Here is an 18529-nt window from a genome sequence, read left to right as displayed (position 1 = left end):
GTCCTGGATGCACCACTCCCAATCCAGCTCCTTGCTAATGACCCAGGAAAGATAGCAGAAGACCGGCCCTTGCCACCCACGCGGGAGACCCAGATGGAGTTCCAGGCCCCCGGCTTCTGTTGCAGCCGTTTGGGGAGTGAGCCAGCAGCAGACAGACAATCCCACCCCCTTACCTAATCTGTCTGTCTCCCCCTCTCTCTACAACTCTGCCTTTCAAATAAATAGATTTTGTAAAAAATTTTAAACTAAGAATGCTGACTCTGGCTTGCTGCATCCTGTCCCCATTCTCACTAGCATCAACAATCAAGGCCTGATTAGCCCTTTGTTCTGAATTCCGGAACGAAAGAGCAAACCATGCTCTCCTAGCACCTCCCTCCCCTTGCACAGCTGGGCCACAGCCAGCCCTCAGCGCTCCGTCACTTCTGTAACATGGGCGCCAGCCTCCCCAGGGGCCGCATCCCTCGTGTCCTGCTGTGGTCACACGTGGACGGCCCACGCTGACCCACACTGGAATTACTACTCAATACACAGCAGTATGGACTCCGACGCTGCGGGGGACCACCTACGGCACCTGCCACCTGCTGGAAATGAAATCCCTCAACTAACAGAGACCTTCGCCGTGTCCAGGTTAGGTGACCAGATGGGTAGGAAACTATGAAATCAGCGTGTGGCCCCCTGACCTGGCCTTCATCCGCATGTTGGACATAAATCAGTGAACTTATACATCAACATTTAGAAATAAATAAAGGGGAAACCTCGGCAAACAAGACATCCCTGTTACAAAAGGGCTGGCTGTCACGTTGCTTGGCGCTCTCCTCCACCTTCCCTCAAAGCCTCTAGTTTCTCCCCTGTGAGCCCTGGGGAACCTCTGTTCTGCTAAGGGCCCTTTGCATATTTGTGACATCATTCGCAGGCCATATGAAATGACCAACTTAACAATTAGCCTGCTGTCCATTTATGGAGTTTCGAGCCCCACCTTGGCAGGGGCAGGACAAATGGTTTCGCAGACCACATACAGTATGTGAGCAGGACAGCAGGAAGGTGCCCGCCCACGGACAGACACCCACGAGGCCCCCCTCCCCTGGAGAGAACTTCCTTCCTTTTTTTTTTTTTTTTTTTAAGATTTAAGAGACCGAGATCTTCCATCCACTGGTTCGCTCCCCAGGTGGCGGCAACGGCACCTGGCCAGGCCAAAGCCAAGAGCTTCATCCACACACAAAGCTTTGTCTTTCTACTTGTCTGTCTCAGACACATGCGCCAGAATCCCCCCAATGTAAGAATTTAGCTACATGAGGCTCCACTGTTTGATGCCTTTCAGATCGGTCACACACCTATCTCGCCTGGGTGGAGGCTGCCAAGCATGGCTTGTAATGTTGTTTTGGGAACTCAGGCGAAGGGCTGGCCATCAGTCTTTGCACGAGGGTTACAGCCAGAATGCAGACTCATATCCACCCCTCCACTCCTGCTTCGGGAGGCCCAGGCTCAGACCCCCTCCCCATTTCCAACGTTTTCAGATGTTTGTAGCAGGAGGCTTTGGCGTTGACTATGCCATCAAATCGCCACAATCAAATTCTCTCTGTATGGGTTCAACCGTGCTAGCAAGGAGTTTCTGGAAGAGAAAATATTCTTTGCACGTGTAAGGGAGCAGGTGCTCAAGACTTATAGTGTATCTGTGGCTGACAGCTGCGCAGAAGCTAAGCCCCTCAGGGGAGCAAACTCCTAGGACAAATCACCAGTTTTGGTTCTGTTAAATAAACACTGAATAGCTTCACAGATCTCTCAGATGTTATACATCTGTAAGGATAGCCGCTGGTACACAGATGGGCTGTGGTTCACGTGGGAAGTTCTCTCCCACGCAACTTCCATGTTTTCTTAGGTAAGGTCATCATTCCTTAATGCAAAAGTATTGCATAAGGAGAACAATTATCTGTATGTACTTAGTATTTCTCCTACATGTATTTTAGGAGGAAAATGTCATCAACTGCTTTATAAATGTTAGCAATCATCAGTAGCTTATGGAACTGTAAAGCTTTGTGGAAAATCCTAGGAAATCCTGCGACATTCTTAGAAATGTTGATTGCTGGGGTCAGTGTTGTGGCGCAGAGGGTGAGCCGCCACTGGCGACACCGGCATCCCATGGGAGCGCTGGTTCAAGTCCTGGCCACTTCACTTCTGATCCAGCTGTCTGGGAAGGGAGGAAGATGGCCCAAGTAGTGGGGTTGTCCCGCCCCCGTAGAGCTCTGGGCTGCTGGCTTCAGTCTGGCTCAGCCCAGCCACAGTACTAATGGAAGAGTGACCCAGCGGATTTGAGAGACAGCTCTGACTGCACTTCTATTTGTTGTCCGGGGACACTGGGGTAAAGAATTAACCTGTCTGGACCTCTGTTTCTTATCAGTAGAAGAAAGAGAGCAATCGCCTGGCGAGGTTGCCATGAGATGTAGATGACATGAGTCATCTTGCAATAGAACTTGTGTCATCTTTTCTCCCCTCGAAAAGAAATTTTCCAGGCGTTACCAGGCAACAGGACAGGAAAGAACACAGCTGCCCAGCGCTCCCGCCCAGCACCGAGCCTGCAGGGCTGCCATCCCCCTTGCCAAGGCACCGCCGGGGCCGGGGAGCAGCCACTGCTGGTACGGAGATGTTCCTGAAATGAGCAAGCCCAAAGCCCTCGGAGGGAAGCAGGCCGGCCTGCTCCCCTGGCTGGGCTGTGTTTATGACGTCTGGCTTCTTTTATTGGTCTCTGCCCTCAGGAATGCGGCGAGGACTCATGTTTGTGAGAGGATGGTCAGCCCCAGCCTGGCGGGCCACAGCGCTGGATCTGTCTCTGGGCTGGGGACAGAGCTGCTCGCGCGGGCTCCAGACAGATTGTGGGCTCCCGTTCGTTTACGAGGATGTTTAACGAGGGGAGGGGCACGGCTGGCCCTGGGCTGAGCGGGCAGGCTGCCGCGTGCAGCGTCCTCCAGGGAGGAGACAAGAGGAGGAACATTCTAGAAGGAGGAGGAGAAGAGACAGCAGGGCCATCTGATCCCAAAGGACTTATGGTGTGGGTAACAGCTGCGACAGGAGCGTGCGAAACTGGACGAAGGTGGTGAAGACTTAGTACTGACCGGTGCCTTCCTCCTCCATCAGAGCCCGGGGAGGGGGATGGCATCTGGCGTCTGGGGTAGCAGTGAAGGTCCAGCTTAGGACCTTGGCATCGCTTCTCAGGGTGCCTGGCTTTGAGCCCCGGTTCCACTCCCAATTCAGGCTTTTTGCTAATGCACAGCAAGAGACGGCTCAAGTACTTGGGTCCCTGCCACCCATGCAGGAAACTGGGACCCAGTCCCTGGCTTCTGACCATTGTGGGAATTTGGGGGAGTGAACCAGTGGATGGGAGCGCTCGCTCTCTCACTCATTCTCTCTCTCGTACTCTCTGCCTTTCAAATGAACAACAGTAACAAAGAACATTGCATAGGAACCCCAGGCACATCGCTAACCCCATGAAAACTGCTGATTAGCAAACATCTGTTTAGATGCAGCAAGAGTGACACTGTCGCTGGAGTTGGGAACTCCAAGCGCCTGTCCCATCAAACTCTCCTGGCAAAGACACGAGGAGGAAATACTTCCCAATTCATCTCATGAAGCCGACAGAAGCCTGACACCAGAGCCAGAAAAAGACATTCATCGCAAGATGGAGTAACAGTCTGATAGCCTTCATAAATGTAAACGCAAAAATCCTCAGAAAATATCGGTAAACTGAATCCAGCAAGGCACCAAGCGGAAAGATGATTCCACACCAGAAAAAACCACCAATGTGCTTTACCATATCAATACATCTGGAAAACGTGTTTCACAACACTCATTCGGGATTTTTTTTAAAAATAGGGAAAAAATCCTCTTACGAAACCAGAAATAGAAGGACTTTGCTTAACCTGATAAGAACATCTTCAAAAATGCAGCCAAATCGCATGGTTGGAGAAAAAAAAGCCAGCGTGTTTTCTGCCGCTCCTCCTACTCGGTACCGTGCGGAGGCTCGGGCCAGGGCCATTCAGAGGGGTAAATTCAGAAAGGAAGATACAAAACCCTACCTATCCCAGATAAAACGACCGTCTTCCTAGAAAACCCCAAAGCACCTATGGAAAAGCTACTGCAACTAATGAGCAAATTTCAAAAAGTCAGAGAACACACAAAAATCAGTAGTGTTTCTATATATATTACCCACAAATACCTGAGATTTGAAATATGAAGAAAAATTTACTGTGTACCATAAATCCAAAACACATTAGATATTTAAATAGAAATATAACCAAATATGACTAAAAGCTAACTCTTAAAAAGTTATTTATTTAAAAGGCAGAGTTAGAGAGAAGGGAAAAGAGAGAGAGAGAGAGAGAGCGATCGTCCATCCACTGGCTCACTCCCCAAAATGGCCACAACAGCCAGTGCTGGGCCAGACCAAAGCCAGGAGCCAGGAGCTCCATCTGGGTCTCCCACATGGGTGCAGGGGCCATCTTCTGCTGCTTTCCCAGGTGCATTAGCAGGGAGATGGACTGGAAGTGAAGCAGCCGGGACTCACAGCAGCACCCACATGGGATGCTGGGGCCACAGCTGGCAGCGTAACCCACAGTGTTGCACCAGCCCCAAGAGCTGACTCTCCACAACTAGAAAGTGTGCAATTGGCCGGTGCCGCGGCTCACTAGGCTAATCCTCCGCCTAGCGGCGCCGGCACACCGGGTTCTAGTCCCGGTTGGGGTGCCGGATTCTGTCCCGGTTGCCCCTCTTCCAAGCCAGCCCTCTGCTGTGGCCTGGGAGTGCAGTGGAGGATGGCCCAGGTGCTTGGGCCCTGCACCCCATGGGAGACCAGGAAAAGCACCTGGCTCCTGGCTCCTGCCATCGGATCAGCGTGGTGTGCTGGCCACAGCGCGCCGGCCGCGGCGGCCATTGGAGGGTGAACCAACGGCAAAGGAAGACTTTTCTCTCTGTCTCTCTCTCTCACTGTCCACTCTGCCTGTCAAAAAAAAAAAAAAAAAAAAAAAAAGAAAGTGTGCAATTATACACCATCTCCATAAATCGGGAAAGATACCTGTTCACAGAATGGAAGTCTAAATGGAGTTGTTAATTCTGTTCAAATCCATCTGTAGATTCAAATCAATTCCAATAAAAATTCTATGAAGTCATGTTGTAGAAATCAACAACAGGCTTTTAGGATTTACATGCAGGGGCTGATGTCATTTGTGACTCAGGAAGCCAGGCCGCCACCTGCCACACTGGCATCTCATGTAGGAGCTCCAGTTCTGGTCCCGGCTGCGCTACTCTGATCCAGTTCCCTGCTAATGCGCCTGGGAAGGCAGCAGAGGATGGCCCAGGTGCTTGGGCCCCTGCACCCATGTGGAGTTCCTGGCTGCTGGCTTTGGCCTGGCCATCACAGTCATTTTGGTAGTAAACCAGAAGATGGATGAAAGATATTTCTCTCTCTCTCTCTCTCTCTCTGTTACTCTGCCTTTCAAATACATACATAAATCTTTAAATAAATAAAATTTATATGGAAAAGCAAAAATAGCTAGAGCAGTTACAAAAACAAAGTTGGACAATACATACCACTTAATTTCCAGGCTTACTATAAAGCTACCGAAATAAAAAGTATGATGGAGTTGACAAGCCAGACAGACTTGATGGAGTATCTAGAAACAGTCTATCTGTCTCTCTCTCACACACACACACGCCATTAATGGTCAATGAGGCCAGCGCCGCGGCTCACTAGGCTAATCCTCCGCCTGCGGCGCCAGCACACTGGGTTCTAGTCCTGGTCGGGGCGCCGGATTCTGTCCTGGTTGCCCCTCTTCCAGGCCAGCTCTCTGCTGTGGCCAGGGAGTGCAGTGGAGGATGGCCCAGGTGCTTGGGCCCTGCACCCCATGGGAGACCAGGAGAAGTACCTGGCTCCTGCCATCGGATCAGCGTGATGCGCCGGCCACAGCGCACCGGCCACAGTGGCCATTGGAGGGTGAACCAATGGCAAAAGGAAGACCTTTCTCTCTGTCTCTCTCTCTGTCCACTCTGGCTGTCAAAATTAATTAATTAATGAAAAAATGGTCAATGAAAAATCAAAGGCAACACCCTAGAAAAAAGATAACCTCAGAGTGAAGAATCTGGATAATCGGACTTTCACACACACAAGACAAAGAAAAAGAATCTTGACTCATGTTTTACACTGCATTTAAAAAGCAATGGGGGGGCCGGTGCTGTGGTGTAGTGCCAGCATCCCATATGGGCGCCGGTTCAAGTCCTGGTTCCTCCACTTCCGATCTGGCTCTCTGCTATGGCCTGGGAGAGCAGGAGAAGATGGTCCAAGTCCTTGGGGCCCTGCACCTACGTGGGAGACCCGGAGGAAGCTCCTGGCTCCTGGGTTCAGATCGGTGCAGTTCAGGCTATTGCGGCCAACTGGGGATTGAACCAGAGGATGGAAGACCTCTCTCTCACTCTGCCTCTCCTTCTGTCTCTGTGCAATTCTTTCAAATAAATAAATAACTTTAAAAAAAAAAGCAACGGGGCTGGCATTTGGCCTGGTGTTTAAGCTGCCAGCTGGGAAGCCCACCTCCCAGACACAGTGCCTGGATTCACCTCCCAGCTCCACCGCTGACGCCAGCGTCCTGGGAATGAGACTGCTGGGGGCACTGATGTTCCAGTTAGGTAGAGCCACGGGGGAGACCTGGGTTGAGTTCCCAGCTCTCACCTGGCCCAGCCCCAGCCTCTGTGGGCATCTGGGGAGTGAATCAGCAGATACAAGCTCGCTCTCGCTCTCTCTCCAATAAATAAAACTTTTTAAAGACTCACACAGCAGGGCCGTTGTTGTGGTGCTGGGTGAGCCGCCAGCTGGACGCTGGCATCCCACTTAGCCCCACCTTGCGTTCCCGCGGCTCCACTTCCCGGCCAGCTCCCCAGCTGATGAGTCCAGGAAAGCAGTGGAACATGGTCTGAGTGCCTGGGGCCCTGTCACCTCTGTGGGAAACCTGGATGGAGCTCCAGGCTCCTGGCTTCAGCTTGGCCCAGCCCCGGCTATTGCAGCCATTTGGGGTATGAACCCGTGAATGGCAATTTCTCACCGACCCTCGTCACAAGACGTCGCAGTCTTGCGCCCTGTCACTCCAGAGGAAGGAAGGCGTAAGCACACACAACAAGCCACCCGTGACTATTTATTATCATCCCCCAGAGGATCCGACCCAAACAGCCTTCAGCGGACGAAAGGATGCTACAGCCACGTCACAGGAGCCCACTGGACAACACAAAGAGACGGGCAACCAGTACAGTGCAGTGATGTTTTCTATGATATTCTAGAGAGAGAGAACTCCAGAAGCCACTGCAGTGTGGTGAGGAACCGCGCCAACCTGCCCCACCACGGGCACCAGCCGACACCCCGAGCTGTCAGAGGGCACAAACGCTACCACATGTATACTCAAAACGCACCTCGAGAAATCTGACTTTAATTTACAAAAGGTTTTAAAAGGGTTTTTTAAAAGCTGATAACCAGAGACAAATACAGTAAGGATGAGGGCCAAGTGAATGAGAGAAATCTTGTTCAGAGAAAACACAGCTACTGAATCCAGGATAGAGAAAACCCAGGGAGAAAAAAGTTCAAGAGAGGGAAAAACCAATACATTAGGGCCACAGCGTCTGTACCGAGAGTGCATTAACAAATAAGAACCAGGAACAGGCATTTGGTACCATGGCTACGGTGCTGCTTGGGACACATGCATTTCATATCTGAGTGCCTGGGTTCAAGTCCTGGCTTGGCTCCCAAGGACAGCTCCCTGCGGATGCTCACCTAGAGGGAGCAGGGCTGGCTCAAGTCCTTGGGCCCCTGTCACTTACGGGGGGGACCAGGTTTGAGTTCTGGGCGCCCAGCTTCAGCCTGGCCCAGCCCTGCCCACTGTGGACTACAGCCGGGTAGGGACGGAGTCTCCTCTCTGGGCTGGATGCCCTCCCACAGGTCTCCAGTACCTGGAAGACCTCCCCTCTCCCTTTTTTTTTTTTTTTTTCAAGATTTATTTGAAAGGCAGAGTTACAGAGATGCAGAGAGAGACAGAGAGGTCTTCTTCTTTTTTTTTTTTTTTTTTTTTTTTTTGACAGAGTGACAGTGAGAGAGAGAGACAGAGAGAAAGGTCTTCCTTTGCCGTTGGTTCACCCTCCAATGGCCGCCGCGGCCGGCGCGCTGCGGCCGGCGCACCGCGCTGATCCGATGGCAGGAGCCAGGAGCCAGGTGCTTTTCCTGGTCTCCCATGGGGTGCAGGGCCCAAGCACCTGGGCCATCCTCCCCTGCACTCCCGGGCCACAGCAGAGAGCTGGCCTGGAAGAGGGGCAACCGGGACAGAATCCGGCGCCCCGACCGGGACTAGAACCCGGTGTGCCGGCGCCGCTAGGCGGAGGATTAGCCTAGTGAGCCGCGGCGCCGGCCGAGAGGTCTTCTATCCACTGGTTCACTCCCCAGATGGCCGCAACAGTTGGAGTTACACCTATTGGAAGCCAGGAGCTTCTTCCAGGTCTCCCACATGGGTGCAGGGGCCCCAGCACTTGGGCCATCTTCTACTGCTTTCCCAGGCCACAGCAGAGAGCTGGATCAGAAGTGGAGCAGCCAGGACTAGAACTGGCACCCAAATGGAATGCCAGCACTTCAGGCCAGGGCGTTAACCCACTGCACCACAGCACTGGCCCCCCGCCATCTTCTACTGCTTTCCCAGGCCACAGCAGAGAGCTGGATTGGAAATGGAGCAGCCAGGACTTGAACCGGTGCCCATATGGGATGCCGGCACTGCAGGTGGCAGCTTTACCCACTAAGTCACAGCACCAGCCCCCTCTGTGCCTTTCAAATAAATGAAGAACTAATTTGCCAGAATGAAAGGCCATGAAAGATTCACTTAAGAGTGTGGTACAGCTCCTGCCCCCACACGGGAGACCCGGATGGAGCTCCTGCCTCAGGGCTCCAGCCTGGCCCAGCCCGGGCTGCTGAGGCCATTTGGGGAGTGAAGCAGCAGATGGAAGCTCTCTTCTCGCTCCTCTCTTCTCTCTCTCACTCTGCCTTTCAAATAAACAAAATAAACCTTTAAACCAATAATAAACTGTAAAATAACAAACATATGTTGATTTAAACCACTGAGTTGGTGGCGATTTTGGAACACAGCTGTAGACAGCCAATGCAAAGAATGATTAATGCATTAAAATGTGTCAAGCTAATTTAGTCAATGAGAAAATTTTAAAAATTTTATTTATTTGACAAGAAAAAACAGATTGAACAAGCTCCCAGGTGCTCGTTCGGTCCTCTAATGACAGCAGTAGCTGGAGCAGGTCCCCACGTGGGTGGCAGGGACCCAGACACTCCGGTCATCACCTGCTGCCTCCCAGGATCTGAACTGGCAGGAGCTGCGCCAGGAATTGAACCCAGGCACTCCAATGTGGGCGGCAGGTGTCAACCGCTAGGCCTGCTGCTTGAGAACATTTTATGGATCGGATCCCACGAGTTCCTCACCCAGTAATAAGTCAGTTCCACTGACTTATAATATGCCAGGGAACCTAGGGAGAGGAGGACGCTGTCCAGTGGGGGCGGGGCCCTGTGCTGGAGACTTCCTGGACACTGTGCTGCTCCAAGGCATCCCTCCTTCCCCTCCAGGCCAGGGCTGCAGCCAACCAAGGAAGCCGTCTCCTCCCTGGGCTGGACACCCTTGCACAGGGCTCCAGGCCCGACGGCGACACCCAGGGCAGGAACACATTCTATTCTCTGTGTCTCTCAACTCTCGCCACGCCCAGGGGTGAGGCTGAGCACCCAGGAATCACCACTCCGGGTCATCACCATAAGAGACCGCGTGGGTCATGGCACAGTGGCTTTTCTGAGGGTGTGCGCACAGTGGCGGTAACCACCTGCCTGCTCCGAGTCGGCTCAAGCAGGAAATGACGCCCTTTGTGTTCGTTTAAATATTTAAACACCGCACTGTTCGGTTTCGTGGCCCTCTGTGGGTTCTTTTACCCCAAGCCAGTAGCTCCGAGGATCGCCCAAGGCGGTTGGAAGGCGTCCTCACTCACCCTGTAACTTTTCAGCCGGATGAAGTCGACCTTCATGGAGACGAACTGATCCGAGTTCCGGCTGATGTTCTTCAGGTGCTCGACCAGGTCAGCGCAGAATTTGTAGCCCCCTTTCAGCACACACAGGACCATGAGGTCACAGTAGCCTATGTCCTTCATAATGTCCTTGGCCAGCCTCTCAATTCTGAAAGAAGCAGGTGCAGGAGAGACATTATAGCACAACCTCTGTTCAGTGAGAATGCGCACGCGGTGTGTTGCACACGAGGCTACTCAGGCGACGCTGCAGAAACACCTGGGAGAGAGAAACCTACAGGTGGGAAACCACGGTGAAGGCTGGGCGTGCAGAGAATGTTGACGGCCGCGTCACCCACCGTATATCCTCACTCCTGTGTCATAGAAATCATTAAGGTGGGACTCACAAAGGTCAGGGTCAAGGTCAAGCTTGACACATCCAAGGACGCCTTGACTGACCTAAAAGATGGTATTCTATGATCTCACACGCACTCACTTCATGGCACGGAAAAAGGAAGCGGGAGTGATTCAGCCCCTGTACCACCTCACCGGGGACTAGAGACGCCAGGCATTTGGCCTGGTTAAAACACCGCATAGGATGCTTGAATGCCTTACGGTAGTAACTGGGTATGAGGCCTGGCTCCACTCCTGGCTCCAGCTTCCTGCCAATGCACACCTTAGGAGGTGGCACGTGACAGCCCAGGCACCAGGGTCCTTTTTTACCATTGTGAGAGAGCTGGATTGAGTTCCTGGTTCCTGGCTTTGGCCTGACCCAGCCCCAGCTGTTGCAGGTATTTGAGGAATGAACCAGTGGATGGAAGAGCTGTGTATCTCTGTATGTCTGTCTCCCTCACTGCCTCTCATATAGTAATAAAAAGTCAGAATGTTGAAGATGGTGGGATAGGGAGGGAGTCTAGGGAAAGTTGAAAAAAAAAGTGGACAGAGTGCAGTCTCAAGGAAGAATTAGAGAGAAAATGGCAGAAGAAACTCCACATGAATTAGAGGGACACTGTGGACCTATGTGGAGGGTATGGACGCACATAACTCAGGACTCCAGCAGCTGAGAGTCTCAGCACCAGCTGTGGAGAGAGGCGAGACCAGACTGCAGCAGCCCACGCACTGGCCATAAAGCTGCAGGAGGAGCCTGGCCTGAGTCCGGCTTGGGGCCCTAAGGGAGGACAGTGTACCTGCCAAACTAGAGGAGAAAAAAAAGGGGGGTACATTTGTCTCTGCCCCACTACCCAGTGCCAGCACCCTGTAACCTGCTGAGAGAGGGCAGGTGCCATTTGGGATATACATAACAACTGCGCCAGCTCATATCCGCATGGCAGGCAACCAGCCAAGTGGAGAAACCCGAGTCTGGCTGGGGGAACTGACTGTGGAGGCTTGAGAGCCTCTCTATAAAGGCACTGTGGCTGTGTAGGAGGGTACAGGGTGTGGCTGGGACTTTGGGCAGTCAGTGTGGGCAGCTCCACGTGCTTGGGGATCCCCAGTTCCCTGGTGAGGGTCATTGCTGCGGGATTGATTGAGGACAGCATGGATCCTTTGTGTGGTTCTTGTGGCAGCACTGACACGTATTATACCCACTGGCTCTACTGCCCAGGCACTGGTCTCCTTTGTGGAGAGGCAGTGGGCAAAGACTACCCCAACAGAGAGAGATTTACCACGCCCATCCTGGGTGTCAGCTTGGACACTCCCCTCACCCTGGAGCACTGAACAGAGCTCCCTGGCCACACCCACTACATGCCTCTAGGTATTCACTGCAAGAGCTGACACTCCACTAAGCCACAGAGGCATACTCCGAAGAGAAAAGCCTCACAGGGAAGAAACAAAACAAAAAAGAAACCAACCAGTATCTCCACAAATGCTGAATAATAAACACAGCAATTCAAGAAAGAAGAATAAGGAAGACAACATGATGCCCCCAAAGAACACAACACCTCAACACTAGAATGTGAAGATGAAGAGACTGAAGACATGCAATTCAAAAAATTGATGGCTAATTACTTAGAAGTAATCAGAAGCAAATCCACAAACAGATGAAATCTGTACATGACATGAAAGAAAATTTCTCCCACGAAATTGAGATCTTAAAATAAAATCTTGGAAATGAAGAAGTCAATAAATAAAAATGCAGTGGGAATTCTTAACAATAGAATCGGTAAAGTGAAAGAAAGAATATCCAAGTTAGAAGACAAATCACTGGAAATTTTACATTCAGGTTACAAAAAAAGAAATTAGAAAACTGAAAACCAGTTTTGGAAATATATGGGATACTATCAAACAACCCAACATACAGGTCATATGAGTTCCTGTAAGCATGGAAAAAAGAATTGATTAGAAGGCCTTTTTATTGAAATAATTATAGAAAACATCCATAATTTGGAGAAAGGGACTTCCAAGTACAGGAAGTATCTAGAACTCATATAGACATGACCAGAACAGATCTTCACCACAACACATTGTAATCAAACTCTCCACAGTGAAACAAAGAAATTATTCTAAAATGTGCATGAGAGAAATGCCAGATTACTTTAAGAGAATATTCAGTTAGACTCACAGTGGATTTCTCATCAGAAACCCTACAGGCTAGGAGAGAATGGCAAGATACAGTCCAAGTCTAAAGACAAAAAAACTGTCAACCCAGAATACTGTACTGTGCAAAGCTCTCATTTATTAATGAAGATGAAAAAAAAACCTTCCATAACAAACAAATTGAAGAAAGTTGTCACCACCTGTCTAGCCTTACCAAAGATGCATAAGGATGTGCTACACACAGAAACATGGTCATCACTACAAAAGAAGCTAAAGGAAGAAAATCTCCCAGTAAAAAGTACAAATGAAATCCAAAATAAACAACAGGAATATTTATGGGAAAATGACAGGGCAAAGTCATTACTTATCAATAGTCACCTTGAATGTAAATGGCCTCACCTCTCCAGTTAAAAGCAGACTGGCTGAATGGATTAAAAAACAAAATCCATCTATTTGCTGCCTACAAGAAACACATCACCTCCACAAAGATGCATGCAGACTGAAAGTGAAAGAATGAAAAAAGATGTTCCATGTAACAGAAACCAAAAAAGATCTGGTATAGCCATCCTAACATCAGACAGAATAGACTTTATTTGTTCATTTTTTTAAAGATTTATTTTTACTTATTTGAAAGACAGAGTTACAAAGAGAGGCAGAGACAAAGAGAGAGAGTTCTTCCATCCACTGGTTCACTCCCCAGAGGGCCGCAATGGCTGGAGCTGTGCCAATCAGGAGCCAGGAGCTTCTTCCAGGTCTCCCATGTGGGTGCAATGGCCCCAGGACTTGGGCCATCTTCTACTGCTTTCCCAGGCTACAGCAGAGAGCTGGATTGGAAGAGGAGCAGCTAGGACTAGAACCAGTGCCCATATGGGATGCCAGCGCTTCAGGCCAGGGCTCCTGCTATGCCACAGTGCCAGCCCCCAGAATAGACTTTAACAACAACAACAACAACAACAACAAAAAAAACTGTTAAAAGAGACAAAGGAGTGCACTATGTAATGATTAAGGGATCAATTCAACAGGAAGATATAACTATTATAAATGGATATGTACCTAATTACAGGACATTTGGCTATTTAAAAGCAATGTTAATAAATCTAAAGGGACACACAGACTCCAATACAATCATAATGGGGGACATCAATACCCCACTTCAGCAATGGACAGATCAACCAGACAGAAAATCAGCAAGGAAACAGATTTAATCACACTATAGACCAAGAGGACCTAATGCATATGTACGGAACTTTCCATCCTATAGTAGAAAACAAATTCTTCTCACCAGTGCATGGAACTTTCTATAGGATAGACCACACGCTAGGCCATAAAGCAAGTCTCAGAAAATTCAAGAAAACTGAAACAAACCATGCATCTTAATGGACCACAATGGAAAAAAGCGGGAAATCAGCAACTCAGGAATCTCTAGAACACATGCAAACACATGGAGACTGAACAACATGATGTTAACTGAACAGTGGGTCACAGAAGAAATCAAAAGAGAAATCAAAAACTTTCTGGGAACAAGTGAAGATGACAATACAAAATATCAAACCCTATGGGATATAGCAAAAGCAGTGATATTAAGAGAAAGTTTATAGCAATTGGCGCCTAACTCAAGAAATTGAAAGGCATCAAATAAATCAGCCATCAACGCATCTTAAGGATCTAGAAAACCAACAGCAAACCAAACCCAAAACCAGTAGGAGAAAAGAAATAATTAAAATTAGAGAATAAACAAATTGAAATAAAAAATACAAAAGATCAGCAAAACAAAGAGCTGGTATGTTGAAAAAATAAATAAACTGACACACTATTAGCCCAACTAACCAAAAACAGCAGGGAGAAGACCAAAAATCAATAAAATTAGAGATGAAAAAGAAAATGTAACTACAGGCACCAAAGTAATAAGAATCATCAGAAATTACTACAAAGACTTGTGTGTCAACAAACTGGGAAATCTAGTAGAAATGGATAAATTCCTGGACACATACAATCTACCTAAATTGAGCCATGAAGACACAAAAAAACCTAAACAGCCCCATAACCAAGTCAGAAATTGAATCAGTAATAAAGGCCCTCACAACAAAGAAAAACCCAAGACTGGACAGCTTCACCATGGAATTCTACCATACATTTAAAGAAGAACTAACTCCAATTCCTCTCGAGAGGGAATCCTCCCAAATTTTTTCTATGATGCCAACATCACCTTAATTCCTAAACCCAGAAAAGATGCAACAGAGAAAGAAAACTACAGACCAACTTCCCTGATGAACATAGATGCAAAAATCCTCAACAAAATTCCGGCCAATTGAATCCAACTACACACCAGAAAGATCATTCACCCAGACAAAGTGGGATTTATCCCTGGTATGCAGGGATGGTTCAATATTCGTACATCAATGTGATACACCACATTAACAAATCGAAGAACAAAAACCATATTATTATCTCAATAGATGCAGAGAAAGCATTTGATAAAATTCAATGCAATTTCATGAGGAAACTCTAAGCAAATTGGGTACAGAAGGAACATTCCTGAACACAATCAAGGCAATTTATGACAAAACCACAACCACCATCCTATTGAATGGGGAAGCATTCCCATTGAGATCTGGAACCAGACTAGGATGCCCATTCTCACCATTGCTATTCAATATAGTCCTGGAATTTTTAGCCAGAGCCATTAGGCAAGAAAAAGAAATCAAAGGGATACAAATCAGGAAGAAGAAGTCAAATTATCCCTCTTTCCAGACAACATGATTCAATATATAGGGGATCCAAAAGACTCCACTGAGAGACTCCTGGAACTCATAACAGTTTGGTAAAGTGGAGGGATATAAAGTCAACACACAAAAATCAACAACCTCTGTATACACAGGCAATGCCACGACTGAGAAAGAACTTCTAAGATCAATCCCATTCACAATAGCTACAAAAAAAAAATCAAATACCTTGGAATAAATTTAACCAAGGATGTCAAAGATCTCTATGATGAGAATTACACAAAACATTAAAGAAAGAAATAGAAGAAGATACAAAAAATTGAAAAAAGCCTTCCATGTTCATGAATTGGAAGAATCAATATCATCAAAATGTCCATTCTTCCAAAAGCAATTTGCAGATTCAATGTGATACTAATCAAAATACCAACAACATTCTTCTCAGATTTAGAAAAAATGATGCTGAAATTCAGATGGAAACACAGGAGACCCCAATAGCTAATGCAATTTTATATAACAAAAACAAAGCCAGAGGTATCATAATACCAGATTTTAAGACATACTACAGGGCAGTTATAATCAAAAAAGCCTGGTTATGGTACAAAAACATGTGGATAGACTGATGAAACAGAACAGAAATGCCAGAAATCAATCCACACATTTATCTACAACCAACTTATCTTTGACAAAGGAGCTAAAATCAATTCCTGGAGCAGGGACAGTCTCTTCAACAAATAGTCCTGGGAAAACTGAAACTCCACATGCAGAAGTATGAAGCAAGACCCCTACCCTACGCCTTACACAGAAACCCACTCAACATGGATTAAAGACTTAAATCTATGGCCCAATGCCATCAAATTATTAGAGAACATTAGGGAAAGTCTGCAAGACACTGGCGTAGGCAAGGACTCCTTGGGAAAGACCCCAGAGGCACAGGAAGTCAAAGCCAAAAATTGACAAATGGGATTACATCAAGAAGCTGAGAAGCTTCTGCACTGCAGAGGAAGCACTCGGCGAAGTGGAGAGGCAACCGACAGAATGGGAGAAATTACTTGCAAACTATGCAACAGAGAAAGGATCAATAACCAGAACATATAACAACATCAAGAAACTCAACAACAGAAAAGCAAACAACCCAGCTAAGAAACGGGCACAGGGGCCAGTGCTGTGGTATAGTGGGTAAGGCCATCACTTGCAGTGCCAGCATCCCATGTGGGTACCAGTTCAGGTCCCAGCTGCTCCACTTCCAATCCAGCTCTCTGCTATGGCCTGGGAAAGCAGTGAAGGATGGTTCAAGTCCTTGGGCCCCTGCACCTACATGGGAGACCCAGAGGAGGCTCCTGGCTCCTGGCTCTGGATCAGCACAGCTCCAGTCATTGCAGCTATCTGGGGAGTAAACCAGCAGATGCAAGATCTCTCTCTGCCTCTCCTCTCTCCCTCTCTCCCTCTCTCTCTCTCTCGGCTTCTCCTACTCTCTCTGTGTAACTCTTTAAGATTTACTTTATTTATTTCAAAGACAGAGTTACAGAGAGGTAGAGACAGAGAGAGAGGTCTTCCATCCACTGGTTCACTCCCAGAGCCAGGAGTTTCTTCCGGGTCTCCCACACAGGTGCAGGGGCCCAAGGACTTGGGCCACCTTTCACTGCTTTCCCAGGCCATAGCAGAGAGCTAGATCGGAAGAGGAACAGCCAGGACTAGAACCGGTGCCCATATGGGATGCTGGCACTTCAGGCCAGGGCTTTAACCCATTGCACCATAGCGCTGACCCCTCGAGTAACTCTTTGAAATAAATGAATAAATCTTAAAAAAAAAAAAAAAGCAATGCACAAAGGACTTAAACAGACATTTTTCAAAAGAGGAAATTCAAATGGCCAAGAGACACATGAAAAAACCCTCAGGATCACTAGCCCACAGGGAAATGCAAGTGAAAACCACAATGAGGTTTCACCTCACTCCAGTTAGAATGACTTTCATACAGAAACCAACAAACAACAGATGCTGGCAAGGATGTGAGGGAAAAGGCACACTAACGCACTGTTGGTGGGAATGCAAACTGGTAAAGCCACTATGAAACACAGTATGGAAATACCTCAGAAATCTGAATATAGACCTAATATATGACCCAGCCATCCCACTCCTGGGAGTTTACCCAAGGGAAATGAAATCAGCATATGAAAGAGTTATCTGCACCCCCATGTTTATTGCAGCTCAACTCACAATAGCTAAGACATGGAATCAACCCAAATGCCCATCAGCTGAAGACTGGATAAAGAAATTATGGTGGGCCAGCGCAGCGGCTCAATAGGCTAATCCTCCACCTTGTGGCGCCGGCACACCAGGTTCTAGTCCTGGTCAGGGCACCAGATTCTGTCCTGGTTGCCCCTCTTCCAGGCCAGCTCTCTGCTGTGGCCCGGGAGGGCAGTGGAGGATGGCCCAAGTGCTTGGGCCCTGCACCCCATGGGAGACCAGAAGTACCTGGCTCCTGCCTTTGGATCAGTGTGGTGCACCAGCCGCAGTGACCATTGGAGGGTGAACCAATGGCAAAGGAAGACCTTTCTCTCTGTCTTTCTCTCTCACTGTCCACTCTGCCTGTTAAAAAATAAAAATAAAGAAAAAGAAAGAAAGAAAGAAAGAAAGAAAGAAAGAAAGAAAGAAAGAAAGAAAGAAAGAAAGAAAGAAAGAAAGAAAGAAGGAAAGAAAGAAAGAAATTATGGTATATGTACACCACAGAATACTACACAGTGGAAAAAATAGAACAAAAACAAAATCTGGTCAGTTGCAACAAAATGAATGAAACTGTAAAACACCACAGTTAGTGAAATAAGCCTGTCCCAAAGGGACAAATACCACATGTTCCCTCTGACCTGTGATAACTATTAACAGAGTACCTAAAAGGTAATCTATAGAAGTGAAATTGACACTTTGAGAAGCAATGACTTCAAACAGCCCTTGTTTTGATTGTTGAGGAATGTTTTTTTTCTTTTTTTATACTATTTGTTGAATTCTTTACTTAACCTAGAGTTAATCGTATGTGTATAACGTTAACTGAAAATCGATCTTGGTTAAAAAAATAAAAGAATGAGAATAGGAGAGGCAGGAGGAAGAGGGGTGGGAGAGTGGATGGGAGGACGGGTATGGTGGGAAGAATCACCATGTTCCTAAAGTTGTAATTATGAAATGTTTGTATTCCCTAAATAAAAGGTTTCTGGGGAAAA

The 18529-nt window shown here is 47.9% G+C and overlaps 1 protein-coding gene across 19 annotated transcripts in view; it reads right to left on the bottom strand.

Moving 5' to 3' along the window:
- PRTFDC1 (phosphoribosyl transferase domain containing 1) overlaps positions 1-18529 on the bottom strand; it is a 90897-nt gene that overhangs the window by 56702 nt on the left and 15666 nt on the right. For 18 of the 19 annotated variants that reach the window (XR_016219877.1, XR_007909775.3, XM_089312434.1 and 15 more), the window contains exon 3: positions 10048-10231. Coding sequence is in view for 17 of the 19 variants with exons in the window: in XM_089312434.1 (XP_089168560.1) it covers positions 10048-10231 (184 nt within the window). In the remaining 2 variants the exon portion in view is untranslated. Of the gene's footprint in view, positions 1-9256; positions 9541-10047; positions 10232-18529 lie in introns of those variants that run through there. The other variant, XM_089312444.1, reaches the window with a different exon arrangement.

The sequence above is a fragment of the Oryctolagus cuniculus genome, chromosome 13 (genome assembly GCF_051225735.1).
Source record: "Oryctolagus cuniculus isolate XC-2025 breed Fujian yellow rabbit chromosome 13, ASM5122573v1, whole genome shotgun sequence".
NCBI lineage: Eukaryota > Metazoa > Chordata > Mammalia > Lagomorpha > Leporidae > Oryctolagus > Oryctolagus cuniculus.
This window is presented reverse-complemented; position numbering and strand designations above follow the sequence as displayed.